The sequence below is a fragment of the Actinia tenebrosa genome, unplaced genomic scaffold (assembly GCF_029948245.1).
Source record: "Actinia tenebrosa isolate PJP-AT-01 unplaced genomic scaffold, QUT_ActTen_1.0 PGA_scaffold2__45_contigs__length_23673736, whole genome shotgun sequence".
Lineage (NCBI taxonomy): Eukaryota > Metazoa > Cnidaria > Anthozoa > Actiniaria > Actiniidae > Actinia > Actinia tenebrosa.
In genome coordinates this window covers 20,239,807-20,259,379 of record NW_028292579.1, presented here as the reverse complement: position 1 = coordinate 20,259,379, position 19,573 = coordinate 20,239,807, and the positions used below count along the sequence as shown (strand labels likewise).

The 19,573-nt window shown below is 41.9% G+C and overlaps 1 protein-coding gene across 2 annotated transcripts; it reads left to right on the top strand.

Annotated features, from left to right (window-relative positions):
• The first annotated feature begins 9,887 nt into the window (after positions 1-9,887).
• LOC116288335 (alpha-1,3-mannosyl-glycoprotein 4-beta-N-acetylglucosaminyltransferase A) lies at positions 9,888-19,321 on the top strand. 2 transcript variants are annotated; one of them, XM_089034307.1, is made up of 5 exons: positions 9,888-11,637; positions 13,047-13,118; positions 14,382-14,438; positions 14,969-15,028; positions 17,446-19,321. In XM_089034307.1, the coding sequence occupies exons 1-5, from the start codon at positions 11,574-11,576 to the stop codon at positions 18,600-18,602; spliced, it is 1,410 nt and encodes a 469-aa protein (XP_088890433.1). In that variant the 5' UTR covers positions 9,888-11,573; the 3' UTR covers positions 18,603-19,321. The 2 variants fall into 2 exon arrangements, with proteins under 2 accessions (XP_088890433.1, XP_031550967.2); XM_031695107.2 differs by lacking the exon at positions 14,969-15,028.
• The last annotated feature ends 252 nt before the right edge of the window (positions 19,322-19,573 follow it).

Here is a 19,573-nt window from a genome sequence, read left to right as displayed (position 1 = left end):
TAAGATTGCAATGCAGAATAATGTCCACAGATTGGTTCCCCAAATCCTACCCGCGTTGAGAAAGACGGGTAAATATGCGATGGACAAACGCTTCGACAGCCCGAATAAATTAGTTTTTAAGATAGAAAATGAAGCTGACCTGCATGCAAAGGTAGTCGATTACATGCGTAGGTTTTACCCTGAATTCATCATAGCACCAGGCCTTGGCGAGCTGCAGGATTCTGACAGCAAGCGAATAACCTGCTGGCGAAAAGGCTACCAAGCCGGCCAGCCAGACCTTTTAATCCTAAATGCGCATAAGAAATACCGCGGGTTGTGTATTGAGTTGAAAACCCCAAAAGGAAACGGCGTATTGTCTGCAAAGCAATCCAAAAAAATTGCGCAGCTTGACGTAAATGGTTACCTAACTATGGTTAGCAACGATTACGACGTCATCTGTCGTGCCCTCATGGATTATGCGGACGGCATTCGTATTCCCTGTAAGGGCTGCGTAAAGCGGTTCAAATCCTACGACACTTTGAAAACGCACCTAAAGATATTCCATAGGTATAATGAAGCTCAGCTTGACTCACTGGCGTGATCTTGTCCACGGCAAAGCATACGAAATAAAAAATTACGTCGTCTTCGAAGACATCGACCGTTTACGGTTAGTCCTCAAAGACTTAGAAGGCAAGGAATATTCCCTTTGGGCGCCGGATTGCGTGCGGTACGTAATTCAGGGCGAGGAATTCACCCACTTACGCAGCTATGGTAAGGTAAATGGCCGATGGAAGTTTGACATTGAAAGAACAGTCACTCCATCTCCTCTTTGTAGTTAAGCGCGTCTGCTAAAGTCCGCTGCGCTTTAGGATCCGCGGAGCACCAATGCCCCACAAAGGATCCTTCGGAGAATACCCTGTCGCAATGAAGGCAGGTGTATTTTTTACGCGGCGGCTTACAAGGGGTAATGCAGTCGGCAGGTAGTTCGCAAGTAATACAGTCCATATATTGAAAGGGCGATTAGGAATCCTCCTAAGAAGGCGGCTGCGTAGGCTAGCATATACCTTTAAAAGGGGTCCTTATTTTTATTTATTATTATTAGATTATGCAAGCGCCCTTAAAAGGGGTCTTTATTTTTATTTATTATTATTCGTTATCCTTAATAATAATAAATAAAAATAAGAATGGGATTTGAGACTCTTTGCGCAAACCCTACTTTACTATCTTAAGCCGCCTACTAATCCTTACGGGCTTTCCTTGCCGCCTCATTGCCGGCATGCCAGGCCTCAAAGCAATCTAAGTACTCCTTAAAGCCGCCTTGACCGTCGTAGAGGCACTGCCAAACATGTTGGTCACTTCTTTGACAGCCGCAACGCTCGCAGGTTGCCTCCCAATATTCTCTATCCTCCCACCTTACGCCTTCGACGCAGTCAAACTCCGCAAAGCGCTGGTCAATTTCCTTCTTCCGGCGCGTTAACTTCCTTTGGGTTTCCTTTGGGCAACATCGTGCAGCAACGTCGCCGTGCTCCTCGCAAGCCACGCTCAGCAGGTCGTAATTGCCGCGGCACCGATGTCGGTGCCATTCATCGTTCTTGTCCTCCTCGCAGCGCTCACATACGTTCTTTAGGCAAACGCGGTTATCAACGTGGTAATCCAACATCTGCGCGCTGCTAAAGAGGCGATTACACTCCTTACAACGCCTTTCGCGTGCCTTCTTAGCGCACACCTTCTTTTCCAGGTGGTATTTTAACATTTGCTTGCTGCTGAACTCCTTGTTACACCGCTCACACTCCATATATAATAAGGATTTAATAACCCTTATATGGGATACCGCATAAAGTCCTTAATGGACTCTTTTGCCCCGGATACTATTTCAAAGAGTGTCTCAGAATGTTGACATTGTTAAGGATGCCTGGAAACTATTTCAAAGAGTGTCTCAGAATGTTAACAATAAGGTTAAATCTTTGTTAAGTATATGTGGAAAGCCCGTAAGGATTAGTAGGCGGCTTAAAATAGTAAAGTTGGGTTTGTGCAAAGAGTCTCAAATCCCATTCTTATTTTTATTTATTATTATTAAGAATAATTAGGGATATTTAATAATAATAAATAAAAATAAGGACCCCTATTAAAGGGCGCTTGCAGGATTCAAAATAGTAAAGCTAAGACACTCTTTGAAATAGTTTCCAGGCATCCTTAACAAAGATTTGACCTTATTGTTAACATTCTACAGGGGATACCGCATGAAATCCTTAATGGACTCCTTAGCCCACGTTGCCATCGTCAGCAGGGCACCAAACCTTTCTGCACGCTTCAGACCGCACATTTCATCGTACAATTCCTGCACGCGCTCCTTTAACCGATCGATCTCCTCCCTTTGCATTTCTATGGTGTCTCTTTTATCTTTTGCGTCGGTGGCAATCCTTCTAACTGCGTCCACTGGGTCCATCGTATATATAATGGATCCGAACCATATTCCCTGCAATGCTCTGATAGTAGGACCCACCGGCTGCGGCAAAACGCAGTTCGTCGTGGAGCAGCTATTAGGACCCTTTAGATACCGCTTCGACTATATCGTGCTATTATGCCCCACCTACGTGAATAACCGCACCTGGACGGGCATAGGAGTGAAAGATGACGACTTCTTCGTAGATATCTTAGACCCTAACGAGTTATCCAGCCATTTGAAGTTCTGGCATAAGCAATTCCCTAAAGATACGCAGACGCTCCTTATACTGGATGACATCGCCTGCGGGGACGACGTAAAAAAGCGCACCTCCGAGCTCGTTAAGCTCACCTTCAGCGGTAGACACGACAATATCAGCGTTTGGTTGCTTTCCCAGCAGCTTACCAGTGTCTCTAAGCCCTTCAGGGAAAACATAGGCTCTCTCGTAGTATTTTATACTCCAAGTAAGTCTGACCTGGAAACCATCTTAAGCGACTACGGCGGTGAGATATCCAAGGAACAGTTACACGAATACATGCGGCATTTAAAAACGCACCAACATTCCAAGATGATCTTCTCTTTGAGGTTTCCGTATTCCATTAACATATATGGACATTGAGCAGCTCTTAGATGAAGTCCCCGCGCAGTTAGACGAAAGTAACCTTAAGGAACAACTTAACATCCTTGTGTCTTCTGGGAAGTGCAAAGAAATGATAGGCAAGGAACTTACCCATGAGCAGGTTAATAAGTTGTCAGAAGAGGAAGTTAAGAAGTTCCATAAGAGGTACGAGGCCGCCCTTGCAAGTAAGACCACGGACGCCGTCGCAGATTCCGCTATCCGACTTGCGACTAAATTGCTTGGACTTGCACTGCCCATAGACGACGTGGAGCAACTGCGGAAGGACATAAGAGATGACTATGTCATATCCCAAGAACTTAAGATAACCTGCGGGTGGTTGTCTTTGAAGTGCGGTAAGTTAATGGCAGTCGCCTCTGCGGCACTTCACGTAGCTCAGCATGTCGACTTGAAGGAGGTACTAGGTTCCTTTGGAACATCTTGGAAGGACTTCAAGAAGGACAGAGAAGTCGAAAAGGTCTTCCAGGCAGCACTTGCTGAGGTACCTGATCAAGTCGCCTCAAGTACTTAGTCAAGTCGTTGTCAAGTCGCCTCAAGTACTTAGTCAAGTCGTTGTCAAGTCGCCTCAAGTACTTAGTCAAGTCGTTGTCAAGTCGCCTCAAGTACTTAGTCAAGTCGTTGTCAAGTCGTCCGTAAGTCATTGTCAAGTCGTCATCAAGTTACTTGTCAAGTCCTTCAAGTCCCTTAATATAAGATGAGTGGCACCGAAGAACAACCACCCGTAGAAGATACCAAGATTACCAAGGCTAAATCTCCAGGCAGAGTCGCTGCCGGAAAGAAGCTCGCGGAGATGAATAAAAAGAACAAAGCCAAAAAAGAAGAAAAGGTGGAGGAAAAAGAAGAGGAATCCTTTATTAATCCGGGATACGTCATTGGCGCGTTAGGAGTTGCTATAGCAGCAGGCAGCCTTTACTTACAATGGCGGGCAGCAAAGCCAAAAGTAGAACCACCAACATATCACGCGCCCGTGCACGCACCTGTGGAGGTTAGAAAAAGTAAGATCCCTGAAATGGAGTAAATTTATCACCCGCGGCGACCTAGATTTTCCTTCTCGCTTTGTAATATAATGTCAACCGCGTTATTGAAAACTGTTGAAGAAGCAGCTATCATTACTTCCATCGTTGCGGGTATTGGTTGGGTAGGTAAGAAAGTGCTCAAAGAAGACTTTACTGAAGACCCAAGCAAGAGCTTCGCTAATTTTGCTAAGATGACCGCTGCCGTAGGCGGGGCTATCATGGCAAAGAATTACCTACAGAAGGAAAAGTACCTACCTAACATATAAATGGCTAGCGTGGTCGCAGGTGGAGTTATTGCAGCCTTAGCATTCACTGGAGCTAATTATGGTGGTCAATATTTGGATAGATTAGTTAGAGGTGATCGCAGCGGAGATTTGGCCGCCGAAAGGAAGAGACACGACTTAGCGCTGGAGAAATATCAGCGAGACGTGGCGGCTTGGAATGAAAAAAGACAAGCTTACAGGGATTGGTTGGACAAGAACTACCAAGACAAGATGCAGGCGGATAAGAACTTTGAAAACACAGACTACGCCTTTAAGCTCTATGCGCAGGCGCATCCCGACTTTAGAATGAGAAAGCCTCAGTTCAAGAATTACTACCAGCCTTCTAAGAAACAAAAAGACAATGAGTTGGTCTTCGTAGGAGTCGCAGGGCTGGCGGGAGGCGTAGCTTTGGCGTATCTAATATAATGATCGTCTTTTTGGAAAGCGATAAAAATAACTTTACCACTTATTTAAATCCCCCCATTAAAGCCTATAAGGTTCGGCTCATAAGTTGCTCTTTGTACAATTCTTGGTATAACCTGATTAGGGGCATAGTCACTGAGCATACAGGAGGATCTAACTATCAAGCCGTATTGCTGCCCGATGGACATTATACGCCAATCACACTGGCCAAGGAATTAGCAAAACACGGTTATACTCTCACCACAGGATTGCCGCACGAAATGACCCTCAAACATAATATGTCAAATTATTCAATGACTTTTGGAAAGTCTGACCCATTGGGATCTTTATTATGTGCCTCGGGCAAGACAATTACCAACACAGCCATACCTGTGAAATGGAAAGTCGCATCCTCTTACGAAGTCTATTGCGACTTGGTCCATAGTTACAACAATGGAGAAAAGTCTTCTCTTATGTCTAAGTTCCTGCCCAAAGGTAATCCATTTGACCTGGTAGAATACACTCCCATTTCTTTGAGCTATGACTTGTCTAATTTGGTAGAAAGCATAAACATCACCATTAAGGTGGACGGAAAGACGGTGGATTTTAACGGACGCAAGATCAATCTTGTCCTGGAATTCATATAATGGGCCGCGTAGAGGACAAACTCAAAAGGATTTACTATGGGCCTGAAGGCTATTGGAAAGGAGCGTCGGCCATCAAGAAACTCGCGACCGCGGCCAGGGTATCAGATGAAACGGCTAAGAACTGGTTAAAAAAACAAACCCTCTGGCAGGTTTATCTTCCCGTGCCTAAGTACATTCCCAGGCCCAGCTTCACCGTAAATACCCCCAATGAAGTTCATCAGGCGGATTTGCTTTTCTTACCGCACGACAAGGTGAGAAAAAAGACCTATAGGTACGCTTTGACCGTAGTTGATATCGCAAGCAGATACAAGGACGCCGAACCCATAACCAGCAAGGATTCTGGGGAAGTCGCAGAAGCCCTAGGTAGGATTTATAAGCGCATCTTGAAATGGCCCAAGCTGCTGCAAGTGGATGCGGGGACAGAGTTCATGGGCGCGGTTACTAAGACCCTGAAAGACCACAGCACTAAGATTAGGAGAGCCGAGGCAGAGTACCACAGGGGTCAGAGCATCGTCGAAAGATTCAATAAAACCTTGGCCGAGCGTCTCTTTGGATACCAGTATTGGAAAGAGCTGGAAGATCCATCCAAACGCAACAGGGAATGGACTCAGAGGCTCCCCCAGGTCATCGTGGCTTTGAACAACGAGGCGGCCAGGGCTACGGGAATAAAACCCAAGGATGCCATAAAAAAGAAACACGTGGAACACAAGTCCTACGTCAGAAGTTCGAGGGCGGTCTTCCCCCATGAAAAAAAATTAGGTAATGTCACAGTCCGATATCTCTACGGACCGGGTGAATTAGAAGGAGGATCCAAAAGAGCTACGGATCCTAATTGGTCTTTGGAAACTTACCAGATCCGAAGCGTAATAGCTAAGAAGGGTCAGCCCATCTTGTATTATCTTCACGATGGCCCCACACGTGGGTTCGTCATGGAAGAACTGCTTATCGTGTGATGTCCGAATGCTATCGTATGCACTCCGTCATCACACATCCATCGCTTACCGTCAAATGCAGACAGCGACACCTTCTCCTGCGTGACGTTATGTATCTGATGACCATAGCTGCGCAGGCTGTTCATCTTATGCCGCTGTTCCTTGCGTGTTCGTAATACGTTGAGGTAGGACTCGTGCGTAATGTCCTTCTTAACCACGTACTTTTTTACGCCTTTAGCTTTCTTTTCTACGCCGTCTAACTTTAGCACGCTGTACATCTTTGGTTTCAGACCCACGTACTCTACTATGGGTTTTCCTAACATTTCGTCTTTCATCTTCCCAATTACCTTCTTATTCTTCGCAGAGTAAAGGAAGTGCTCCTTCGGGTAACCGCTGGTGTCGTACTCGTCTATGTCGGGGAGGCAGTCTTTGTAAACGTCTTCCGTTTGCACTTCTAGAATTAGGGAGTCGGTGTCTGTGTACAGGAGGCGACAGCGGTCTCCGTACTTTGGCTTAAGCTTATCGTAGTAGAACTCATACATAAGCAGCTTCGATAGATCCAGCACCGTAAAGCCTGTGTAAACGGGCTTGTTTAGTAAGAGGTTTGCCCTTTTCATGTGAATCACGTAGAAGTTCAGCATTTCTACGTATCTAACGAAGCCTGGCTGTGACACGTATGCTTCTGCTTCCTCTTTGGTGCTGACTATTTTTACGCTTACGCGCTTGCGGATGTTCTCCATTGTCTTTCCGAACACGCTGTTGTTCATCAGTTTGAAGAGGTTTTTCTCGAAGTCATTTTTCGCTGCGGTACGCTTTTGCGTGTTAAAGTCAATGTAGGGACGCATCCAGGGTTCCTGCGTGAATTTTAGGACTCTGTGGATCTTCTCTACGCGCATTCCGTGTCGCACGTAGAACTGCAGGTTGCGGTAATGTACCACATACTTCTTCTTATCCATCAGGTTCATAGTTAGTTTCCTGTACGGTTTGTAACCAGGGCACATTTGCTTTTGCAGCGGACTTAGCTGCTTAAATGGTATCTCTATCGCTTCTGGTGCTAAGGGGAACTCATTGTCTTCGTCGTGCAGGCGCTCTGGGTACTCCAGATCCACTTCTAAAACGTAACCCTTGTCTTCCTCCTTTCCTACCTGCATGTAGAAGTCTATCGGCTTCACTGGATCCCATTCGAAGTCTCTCACAGGTAGGTACTGTGACATTGCCCAACCATAAAGGTTATTCGCATCCAGGTAGTAAATGTATGTGGTTGGTTTCTCTGGGTCGTGCTCTACTAAGGGGTTGTTTGCGCGGGCGTAACGTCGGCTGGGTCCGCATACGCCGCCACGAATACCGTCTTCCATAAACCGATACATGTCGTATTCCGTTAGGAGATCCAACTGCGCATTTGTCTTCTTTAACAAAGCACTCCAGCTGAGCCCAGGAGCCGTGTAGAAATTAGCGGGATCCAATCCGTAATATTCCATAGCCATCTTTCTGAAGCTTTGGAAAACATCTGCAAGCAGCACTACGTCAGACCTTAGGTAGATGTCGTGGTAGTCCCCCATGTTCTCACAGGAGTACTTTTCCCACACGTCTAACGCATGCTGGTACTCCTCATCCTTTATGCCGGACTCGTTTAGGGTGCTGTAGAAGCGATCTTTGGGTGGTAGGGGTTCTTTGAATCGATCCCAGGAGTCCATGTATTCGTATGGGTACACTCCTTTCCTTTCCGCACCATATTGACTGGAAATGGGAAAGTTGGTGTTATACTTTACGAGGTTTGCTAAGGAGTCCGCCATAAACTGCCTGCGAATCTAAGAACTTTAGCTTACCCACAGTTACGGACATGTAGCGCTCTTTGTTGTTGGGTATGCATTTGACGTCGGAGCCGTCTGTTCCTTGTAGTAGCAAATGGGAGTCGTAACCGCGGAGGTTGTGAAAGAACACCGGAATCTCCATGTCTGGATTTACTTTGAAGTTTATATTGCATTTCCAATGAGCCGCTCCTCTGTATTTACCCGTGATGTGGCAGTGATCCCTAACCTTATCCACATAGAAATCCTCAACGAATGCTTTATGACAATGAATGCAGTGCGTGGAGGGCTTTCCCGGCTTCTCACCTTTCTTAGCATACTTCCCGCATTTAAAATGAGCTTCTCCTAGATACTTTCCATCTTCATCCCACGCTTTCTTGGCGCGTCTTCCAAACTGAAGAAGCGTATGTTGGCAAATGTGGCATTTTTTTGCCTTGTTAAAAGCCTCCTGGTTCTCTTTGGTAAATTCCATCTTCTTTGGACGTCTTAATTGTTCTCTAATCTCTTCCTCCTCTTCTCGCAATGCTTCTAGAAACTTATTAGCTGCGTTCTTACCTCGGTAAATCACAGGAGGGTTTGCTTTACCGTCTGATTTGACTACTATGTAACCAAAGGAGCAGATCTCGTGTAATCCTACCTTATTCGTGGCACCACGTTTCTGCTCTTCCTTAGTTATCAACGCTTCGAAGTCTGCATATATCACGTAAGGCACTTGCATCTGCTTTTGATGGTCTGCGTATGAAAGCTCTTTGTTGGTGGGTATCTGGATCCGTTGCGCCACTTCTTCGACTCCGCGGCAGATCTCATCGTGTTTCTTTAGGGTATTTAAGGATGTAAATGACAGCAAGCAGCAGTCGCAGAAGTACTTTTTGCCTTTGTGCTTAGTATGTCTGTAGAATAGTCTGCTAATGTGTTTAACCCATGAGTAGTGTCCGCCAGTGGTAGAATAAATGTACGCGCTCTCCTTTACTTTTTGACAGAACTAACGGTACTATCGTCTGCTCTCTGACTCCGTAAACGTTAATTGCTAGATCGTTTATTTCCTCAAATATGGGGATGTCTATCAACTGCATGGGAAATTCCACACCATCCCACTCTAAATCATCTGTGGGATACTTACTTGTCCTACAGGGATCCTTCTCTGCTGGATACAGTGCAGACCTGATTGCCCACATAAAGCATCGATTGTCTTCATTCTTCACGTTTACAATAGCCTTCTTCCTTTCTACCCACGTTGGTAGCGGTACGTAACTCCCCCCTCGTATGGGTACGTACCTGGCTATACTTATCTCTATTCCTTCAACCTCCTCTACTGTCCAACCCGATCCTTCTTTCGTGTAGTTAGACAGCGACTCCATTATTGCTTCTAAGGCTTCGCTGAGTGACCTATCCAGATTCGTGGATTCTAATATCACTAACGACTTTGATCGCAACATTGCTGTCGTCATTACCTCGTCTTTTGACAAACTTACTTCTACCATTATGCTCGCTTTCAGGGCTCCTAATTCTTCTATACCTTTTCGGAGAGTCCTTTTAACCTTCCTTTCTGACTGACGCCAAAACTGTCTAACGTCAATCTCACCGTTACCGGGTATTGACACCGTGCTGAAGTTGCTTTGGGATTCCATCTATATAATAGGAAATATTTTATACCTAATACCAAGCACTTTTTAGGTCGTCGTAGTCGTACTCACAGTCCTGACAATGCCAAAACAATTTAACCTTAGTCTCAAACTTCTTACCACATCCACAATCATAACTGCTCATACACTTCGTCTTCATTTTCAAATGCTTTTTCAAATCCGCTTCTTTCTTAAAAGTTCTCTTACATTCTTCGCACTCCATATATAGACTAACATATTTAAGTGCGCTGTTGCCCTCAACCACACTTGGAGTGGGGGTCGTCCGTAGGTGGATTTTTGACGCGGATCTTGCCCGTGTTGAGATTGCGCTGGAACCCCCATTCCCTATACTACTCGAGGGCTCTGGTATTACATCTATTTTTTGAGACCAGGATTTCTTGGACTATAATAACTTATATAACTTCCATTTCCCATATGCGGCTCTTCCGTGAGGTTCCCTCCACACGCACTCGGTACCACTACATTCTATATTTACAACACACGACACTCATTAACAATTATTCGCCGAAGGCGAAGTGAATATAGGGGAATATTTACCGAGACGCGAGTCTTCGAAAAGAAGATAAAGAAAGAAGATTAGGAAAAATTTTAGGAAAAATTTTGATAGTGAAGTGAACTCCGACTTTGCGAATCAAAACAGCTTATTTGATTGTTTTAAGTCCTTTTTTACCTTTGAACAAAAGTTAGTGCAAATTTGTTAACTAGTCCTTTTGGGGACTGCATTTTCTATCATTATTTCTAATTCCTCTCCGGTAACTGCAGCAACAGAGCGGCTGGCCGCCATTTTGGATTATCGTGATAATAGTGTGAGTTTCTCGACCAATCAGCACGCGAGATTTTCAATAATCACCTGTGTATTTTTACTAAACTCACATATTGCTTTTTACGGAAGGAGGAAACCGGAGATCCCGGAGAAAACCGTAGTGGAAAGAGAACAACACATCAAACAAACTCAACTCACATATATAATCCAGTCTGAGCTAGGGCTCGAACCCGGACCACAGCGGTGAGAGGCGAGCGGTAAACCAATACGCCACCCATAAAACCCAATTCTGGTATAACAGCGCATGCGCCCCGTTTTGAGCTTGGCTTGGACTTTCTTCAAAAATCTTAAATTCTACCAACTCGCAGTGTCGTACTGGACGTCGTGGTGTTCGTAGCTTGTATGTGGACTTCTAGATCTTGAGTTTTTTTAGTCGAATTTTCTTGGACTTTGGCATTGGTTTGTACTACTGTCGAATAGTCATAATGTACCTAATTAATTTGTTTTATTTATTTATTCCTAAGCGCGAATTTGTTTAATTTAATGCGCGCGCACATATGCCATGGTTTGATCGCGTTTTTCTTTGACAATTGTAACGTTTTTCATTTCCCTGAGGATGGCCGAAAGCTCGGAACATATTTATTAAATCTATGGTTGATAAGACAAATTATTATGAATTAATCAGTTGTTGTTCGTCATAAACTGAGTTCGAAAAAACGTCATTTCAAAGGAGAGGGTAGATTAAGCTCCTTTGGGATCACCCCTGTTCTAAGACCCGCTGTGAAGAAGGCTAGGGAGAGGCCTAACAAACTCTTTTTACTGTGATGACTAGTACGAATCCAGTTTAAAACCGAATCCGAGACCCCAAATGCAAATTGTTTTAAAGGACAATTTTCAATTGGAGCGAGAGCCCTGTTATATATTGGCCCTTACCATTACGTTTTTTATCTTTGCTTAATATATTTCTCTCAAGTATTCTTACTTGTTACTTATTTTGCAATCAATAAAATAAACGAAACCGAGGTGAGAGGTGCCCCACAATGTCCTTGCGATCCAAGATGGCGGCCGTATCGTCGAAGTATTCCATTCAAGAACCTGGAATTGGTACAATTATAGACTTAACCGGCTACGTGTACCCACCTTAGAGTATTCCCTTCTTTTGCAACCACGTAGTTTTTGCTGTCAACCAAGGGTAGCTTGCTTGTGCCAGAAATGGTTTCGGTTCCAATCAAAAAACAATCCCTACGGATCATGCAGAGCCACCAATAATACAAAACTAAGCAAAAAAGTATTAGAGAACTTCTGAAACGAGCTTCGATCGCGAACGAACGCCTAAGTTCTCGGCGATTTTTTTACGAGATGGCGGCCAAAATTTAAAAAAAAGTAATTCATGCAGGCAACAATTTATCGAACTCACGTTGTCTATAGACATAAATAAAAAGAATTGAGAAAAGACATTTAGAAGACTAATTAAAATGATTGACTTGGCGATTTTTTCGAATTTCTATTACTTTGCAGACCCGTAACCAGTATAGAATACTCCCCAGTTTCAAGTTCTATTTCAGCCTTTGCGTTATAGTATTCAGTCATTCAACCAAAACCCGTGGCATTTTAATCAACTTCATTGTTCCATTTTTCGTACATTCCTTACGTATACTATACCATAGACGCTAATAAAAGAAACGAACACGTTTGTACACAATCGCGGCTAAGACTGAGCAAAGGCGAACTCGAAATGGGAGCATTACGCGAAGAAAATCAAATTTGCACAACTCGGGAACAAACCGATGAAACGGTCTGAAATTCTCTACACTTAGTCACATCATGGTTCTCTAAAACATATCTAAGAAAGAAGGCTATACATAGCATTCATAATTGATCTGGCAAATGCCAGAGAAATATCACATTGCACAAGAATTTACTCTCCATCCAATCAGAGGAGGATCCAGGGTTATCCCATCATGCATTGTGAATGAGCGCACTCATTGGTCTCAATTTATGTCTTATACTGCTTTAGCATATACCAACTTGTGTACATCCTAAGAACGCGTGCGCTCATTGGTTAATTGGAGGTGAATATTGTACGATATTCACCTACAGGTTAATATAATGCGTGCACGTTAGCACTCATTTTTTGAATTGTGCTGCTTGCATAGAATACTAAAACAATTATTCGCTGAAGGTGAAGAGAATATCAGGGAATATTTTCCAATACTGTACTTGAGTGTATGTAGAGTGTATGTCATACCTCTTTTAGCATTATCTATTTTCTAAATTCTATCTATGCAAATACAGGTAGCCCAATTCAGAAAGCTAGTATTGATGTTTGCCTCTGCTTGAAACTTTCTAATGAGTTTCCTCTTTTCAACGGGTTTGTGTTTTTGTGCGAAAAACTATGGACAACCCATGCTTGACTATGTTTGAAGGAGAAGAAGGAAGCCAGGGGCAACCAACAAGATGGAGGGGTGCCAGATAAATACATACTGATTTAGTCTTTTTTACTTTTGCCCCAGATTCAATACTTAGTTCTAATGATGATTTGCCTGTACCACCCATAGAAAATAGTGAGGAACATGAAAAAAAAGGTAAAAATTTGTAAAAGAATGTTTAAATATTTGCTAAAGGGTAGAAATGTTATGCATGAGCATTAGCATGAGTGTTTATCATATAATAGTAAATGTGTTTGGAGATCATATTTCTGTACCTGCATGAAGTAATAATAATAACAATTACAACAATAATAATAATAATAATAATGTGTAAACTTTATTTTAATTTTTCTTACACACAACTGTAAACCTCACTATAACCTAGGCAGTTTACAATTTTCTACTTGAATCGAATAGAAAAAAGAAGTTTGAATAATACAATCAAACGAACGTTAACAAGCACAACAAATCATTATAAAGAAAAGAAGAAGAAGAAGAAGAAAAAAAACTAACAGTTTAACAATTCTTTGACCATTCCTTATTCCTACAACAAAATATGTAATATGTTGCTCTTATTGCAATGGATGTAATGTTCTTGATTGTATACTGAATGATTTTATCATCGAAACCAAGTTCAGCTAGCATTTCAAGAAATGTTGTTGACTCTTTAGAAAAACCTCCTAATGCACTGATTGACAAATTTATTAAAACAATTTTCTTGAAATCATTGACATTGTTGGGATTAATAATAATAATAGTAATAAAATAATAATAATAATAATATATAGTAATAATAATATATAATAATAATAATAATTTAATACTTATATGGCACAAATTTGCATGTGAATATGATCAAATACAACTAAGTACTAGATAATGTAACCCACTCACTCATTTTTTAAAGATATTCTTCAAATATTGATTTAGGAAAATAATATTTCTAGCTGCTATTTCAGGGGCGGCGGAAGCTGAAACATTTGGGGGGGGCACTCCAATATTTCACGGTACCTTGAAATGACCCCCCCCCCCCCCCACCTCCCTGTTTAGCTTGATTACAAACGTGTATGTGTGATATTTCAATCAGTAACATTTTGCGCGCATTAAACCACTTGCAATTGTGCTGAGAGAAACAAAAATGATGCAAGTCGTCGCTAGATATATCGTATATTTTTTAGATACAGAAAATTATGTAATATCAAAATAATAAATAATGGTAATCATAACCAAATCTCATGCGTTTTTTTTTTTGTGTGAGGCATTATATTCTGGGGGGGCCAGGGCCCCCCAAAAAATCTAGTGGGGGGGGCCAGTGCCCCCCCGGCCCCCCCGCTTCCACCGCCCCTGTATTTGCATGTTTTTCTCTCTCTTTCTTTCTGTTTTTTCAATTATTTATTTTAATCTCTATATATTTTTCAGATTTTGATAAGACTACTTCAGTTGCTTTTACTCTTCCTATTACCACAAAGAAAAATGGTAATTACATAAATATTTTTTTGCATAATTGGTATACTTATTTCTATCAAGTTAGTGACTCACAAGTTTACCTAAAAATACCTAATGTGAAACAGATAAGAATTATGGGTGCCTATTTGAATTTTTCACATGTTTATAGGTCGACCCGGCCTGCAGCACATTAGAATGTAGCTTAATTTGGAGGATGTAACAATGTGATTCTAATTGTACATGGGAGATTACAATTCTTTTGTTTTGTCCTCCAATTTGAGCTGATTTGACATCGCATGCAAGGGTTCTATAGGGACCATTGTGTGGTTCCAGAAAATATTCATACCCTTCATGGAAGATTATTGGAAATTCACAAGGGGGGGGGGAATTGGAGATTCCAGAGTGGTGCAGCTGGATCGTAATTGCATGATGCCCATGGGGGGGCTGATTTTTGAAGGGTCGTTATTGTTGTAGTTGTTGGTGCTGCTGCTGCTGCTGTTATTATTATTATTATTATTATTATTATTATTATTATTATTAATCTTATTATTTTCATATAGGTGTTGGTAAAAGTAATACAATTAATTTTAACCCTTTGACTGAAGCTAAACTAAGAGATGGTAATTTATTTTCCAATTTTTAATTCTACATTTTTATTGCTAGTTTCTATCTAATAATTATCAAAAGCTGAATAATTTAATTATTGCATGCCTTTAATTAAATTAATTGCATTTCTTTAAAATTAGCTTTAAATGCTTTTAGTTCAAATTACTAATTTCATCTTATATCATTTTCATCAATCATCGCCACAATTATCACCTCCATCTTCACCATCACCAATCATCACCACCATTATCACCACCATTATCACCACCATCATCACCTCCATCATCACGATTACCACAATCATCACCACCATCATCACCACCATCACCACCACCATCATCACAATCACCATCATCACGATCACCACAATCATCACCATTATCACCACCACGATCATCACCATCATCACCTCCATCATCACGATCACCACAATCATCATCACCATCACCATCATCACCACCATCATCACCACCATCATCACCTCCATCATCACCTCCATCACGATCACCACAATCATCACCTCCATCATCACGATCACCATAATCATCATCACCATCGCCAACACCATCATCACCACCATCATCACCACCATCACCACCACCATCATCACGATCACCACAATCATCACCATTATCACCATCATCAATCATCATCACCTCCATCATCACCTCCATCACGATCACCACAATCATCATCACCATCATCACCACCACCATCATCACCTCCATCATCACCTCCATCATCACGATCACCACCATCATCACCACCATCATCACCACCATCATCACCACCATCATCACCACCATCATCACCACCATCATCACCTCCATCATCACCTCCATCATCACCATCACCATCACCAATCATCATCACAAACATCATCACCATCACCACCATCACCAATCATCACCACCATCACCACCATCTTCAACACCACCACCATCATCAATCATCATCATCAACTATCATCAATCATCATCACCATCATCAACAACAACAGGGACAGATCCAGGAATTTTAGAAAGGGGGGTGACTGTAACGAAGGTTTTACCAGAAATGTGAGGAAAAGGGGGTGGCTTACTAATGAGAAAACTGAGAAGTTTGAGCAAAAGGGGGGGGGGGGGGTGGCTAGCCACCCCCTTCACCACCCCCGGATCCGCCCCTGAACAACAACATTAACATCAACAGCATCATTGCCACCATCAAAAACATCATAATCATCATTATAATGACCATCATCATCATCATCATCGTCCGCCACAACACTCATTAACAACATCATCATCACCATCATCGACAACGTCATAGATCATAATTAATATCAATCATCATCATTATAACGACCATCATTATCATCATCATCATCGTCAACCACAACACTCATTAACAACGTCATCATTACCATCATAGACAACGTCATAGATCATAATTAACATCAATCATCATCATTATAACGACCATCATTATCATCATCATCATCGTCAACCACAACACTCATTAACAACGTCATCATCACCATCATAGACAACGTCATAGATCATAATTAACATCAATCATCATCATCATCATTATAACGACCATCATTATCATCATCATCATCGTCAACCACAACACTCATTAACAACGTCATCATCACCATCATAGACAACGTCATAGATCATAATTAACATCAATCATCATCATCATCATTGATTAATCACTATCTTCATCAACCACAACAACATTATCGTCATCAGAACATAGTGCATTCAGAATATAGTGCATACAACTCAAACGAATCTTGTTGTCAAGAGAATGATCCGTGATCTTAAATTCACCACTTCGGCGCTAGCTGTCACGTGGTATGAATGGTTTTGGATTGGTCACCAAAAGGGTCGGACATTGTTCTTGGATTACCGTACAAATGCACTGACTATTGAACAAATTATTTTCTTGGTTTGTTTATCTGTTTCTCTAAATAGCAGTAAGAAAAGCTCCATTCAAGTTAGAAAAATGATACTTTGCTTATATATTTAGAAAGGTAACTAAACAAATCAAGTAAATCAGTCAGGTACATTCGTACCAAAATACGAGAACAATGTCCGAACTTTTTGGTGTTCGTAACACAATAAATCCAGTAAAACTTATACCACGTGATGGCTAGCGCCGAAGTGGTGAATTGGAAAACTACATTACGTCTAATAAAGGCAAAGGGTCTAGAGCTAGAACATCCTATTCTAGTTTTTGGTATCATCGCGGTTTTCTGCTGAAGGGGATGAAAAATATGATCTTGATTATTACTGAAAATTTCGTCACCGATCGAGTGTGTTGGGTAACCGGGTCATGCGACCAGAAGCCACGCAAAAAGAAAAAAAGGAAATAAACAATTCTGGGGTTGAAATCCTTCAAATTTTCATGCCTTTGATTTCATTCATCTGTTATTTATTTCCAGCTTTCCTAGTTATCGGAGTACCAACCAAAAAGCGCTTAAAAGCCAGTTATCTTGTACAAACATTACGAGATCTCATAGGAGGACTTGACGATGAAGAGAAGAATGAAGTTATCATAGTTGTTCTTATTACAGACTTTAGTCCATCTTCTGTACAAAGTGTACAAAGAGAGTTATTTAGTGCCTTTTCAAAAGAGATTTCTTCTGGACTAGTACGAGTCATCGCAGCACCCCGATCTTTCTACCCAAGTCTAGACAAGGTTCAACCGCTCTGGGGTGACAAACCCGAGAGAATACGTTGGCGTTCAAAACAATGCCTCGATTATGCTTATTTATTTAACTATTCCAAAGACCTGGGTCAATACTACCTTCAGGTAGAAGACGATGTTTCAACGGTGAAGGGCTATCTCAAAGAAATTAAGGGGTTTATCGTGGCCAATCAGAATCGTTCTTGGTCGATGCTCGAGTTTGGGGCTAGAGGGTTCATTGGGATGATGTATCGCGCCTCTGACGTTGGTCGTTTGGCGACTTTTGTGAAGATTTACTATTGGGTATTTCCTATTGATATTTTGTTTCGACAATTTAACGACTTTCATCTCTACGGGAATCCTGATTGGTTGAAGTATCGGCCGCCTCTCTTTCTTCACGTGGGAGCATTTTCGTCGCTCGATGGGCAAGTACGTAAGCTTGAAGACATTGAAGTGAGCCATAGAATGTACAAAGATAGTAGCAATCCGCCAGCCAAGGTATCCACCTCGATTCGTGACTTCACAAAGAATTATATCTCTGCTGTGTATAGCACAAATCTCCATGGTATGTTCTGGGGAAAGACTGTTAAAGAAGGTGACTTTATTCTTATCAAATTTCATTCTCCTGTGCGAATTTCTAAGTTAATAGTCGAGTCTGGAGGAACTGTAGCCCCTGAGGATTATTTTGGTGGTTCTAGGGTGCTATACAGTCAGGGGAACGACAAAGGACAGTGCGAAAACTTTATCCTGTGGCAAGAATTTGGGGAAATAGGGCAAGTTAAACTTCAAAGTAACGAAGACAATGGAACACTATGTCAATGTTTGAAAATAGAAATCACTAAAATAAGAAAAGACAATAAGGGCAGACCTAGGTGGCTTGCGATACGAGAAATTGCTGTGTGGGTGATTTGACCTCTATAGGCTTTCCACTCGTTTAAATGAGTGCGCTTTTACGAGGTGAAAACGTTAAACGACGAAAAAGAACTTTTCGGAATGGTTAAAATACGGCTAGTGTGCTTCTTGATTACAGACTCGTTTACTCAGGGCTAGCCTCGAATCAGTATCTAATTATCAACAAACACCAACGGTAAAATAAAGAATGCATTCGATAATACCAACAATTTGGAATTGCATGGAACTACACTGGAAAACGTGAATATTCTGCCCAAAAATCGAGCTCTCTGATTTACAATTTTCTACGTTTCCAACCTTAGCATACCATAATTCAAAACTGTATGATTGATTCAGCTGATGAATATTAATAGCGTCCTTAAGCTTTTCAAAATCTACGACGGCGACGTCAACCGTGATAATAACATCTCTTTGGGCTTCTGTTCATTGGAGATTTCATTCAAAACATTGTCAGTAAAACTAAACTCATCCAAAAGGGAAGACAGAGTTTGGGGAAGCTACTACGGATCTCACCGAACTGTGGCGACACGTCAAAAATTTGTCTCTCTTCCACGCCCTAATTCGTCTACTGACACGCCTACTTTTGTTACAGCAGTCGGCGTTCCATCTTTCATGCATTACAGTGAACTGTAATTAGGGTGTGGATTTCGTTTTCGAATTGGTATTGATGGATATACGGTTAAAATTATTTATGTAAAAGGAATAAAATACTTAATTTATCTGAAGAACTTCTCACCTAACCCCCCCCCCCCCCCCCCAATTTTTATATTACCGAACCTGATTGCATGGCCATTTTCCCCGTAACAGGTTACATAACCCTAACCCATTTTAAAGCTGTCAAAATGAACATCAGAACAGTACTTCGATATTAGTAAGAAAATAAAGGGGTTAAGGTCACGTGACTTGTTAGTGCAAATGGCCACTCGAGGAGAGTAAGCTGTAAAGACACAGGAAACCCATGCAAGCACAAG

Coding starts and splice junctions, on each gene's coding strand:
- LOC116288335 (XM_089034307.1), top strand. CDS start 11,574: ATGTCCTTGCGATCCAAGATGGCGGCCGTATCGTCGAAGTATTCCATT. Junction 13,119..14,381: donor TGAGGAACATGAAAAAAAAG/GTAAAAATTTGT, acceptor TATATTTTTCAG/ATTTTGATAAGACTACTTCA. Junction 15,029..17,445: donor TGAAGCTAAACTAAGAGATG/GTAATTTATTTT, acceptor ATTTATTTCCAG/CTTTCCTAGTTATCGGAGTA.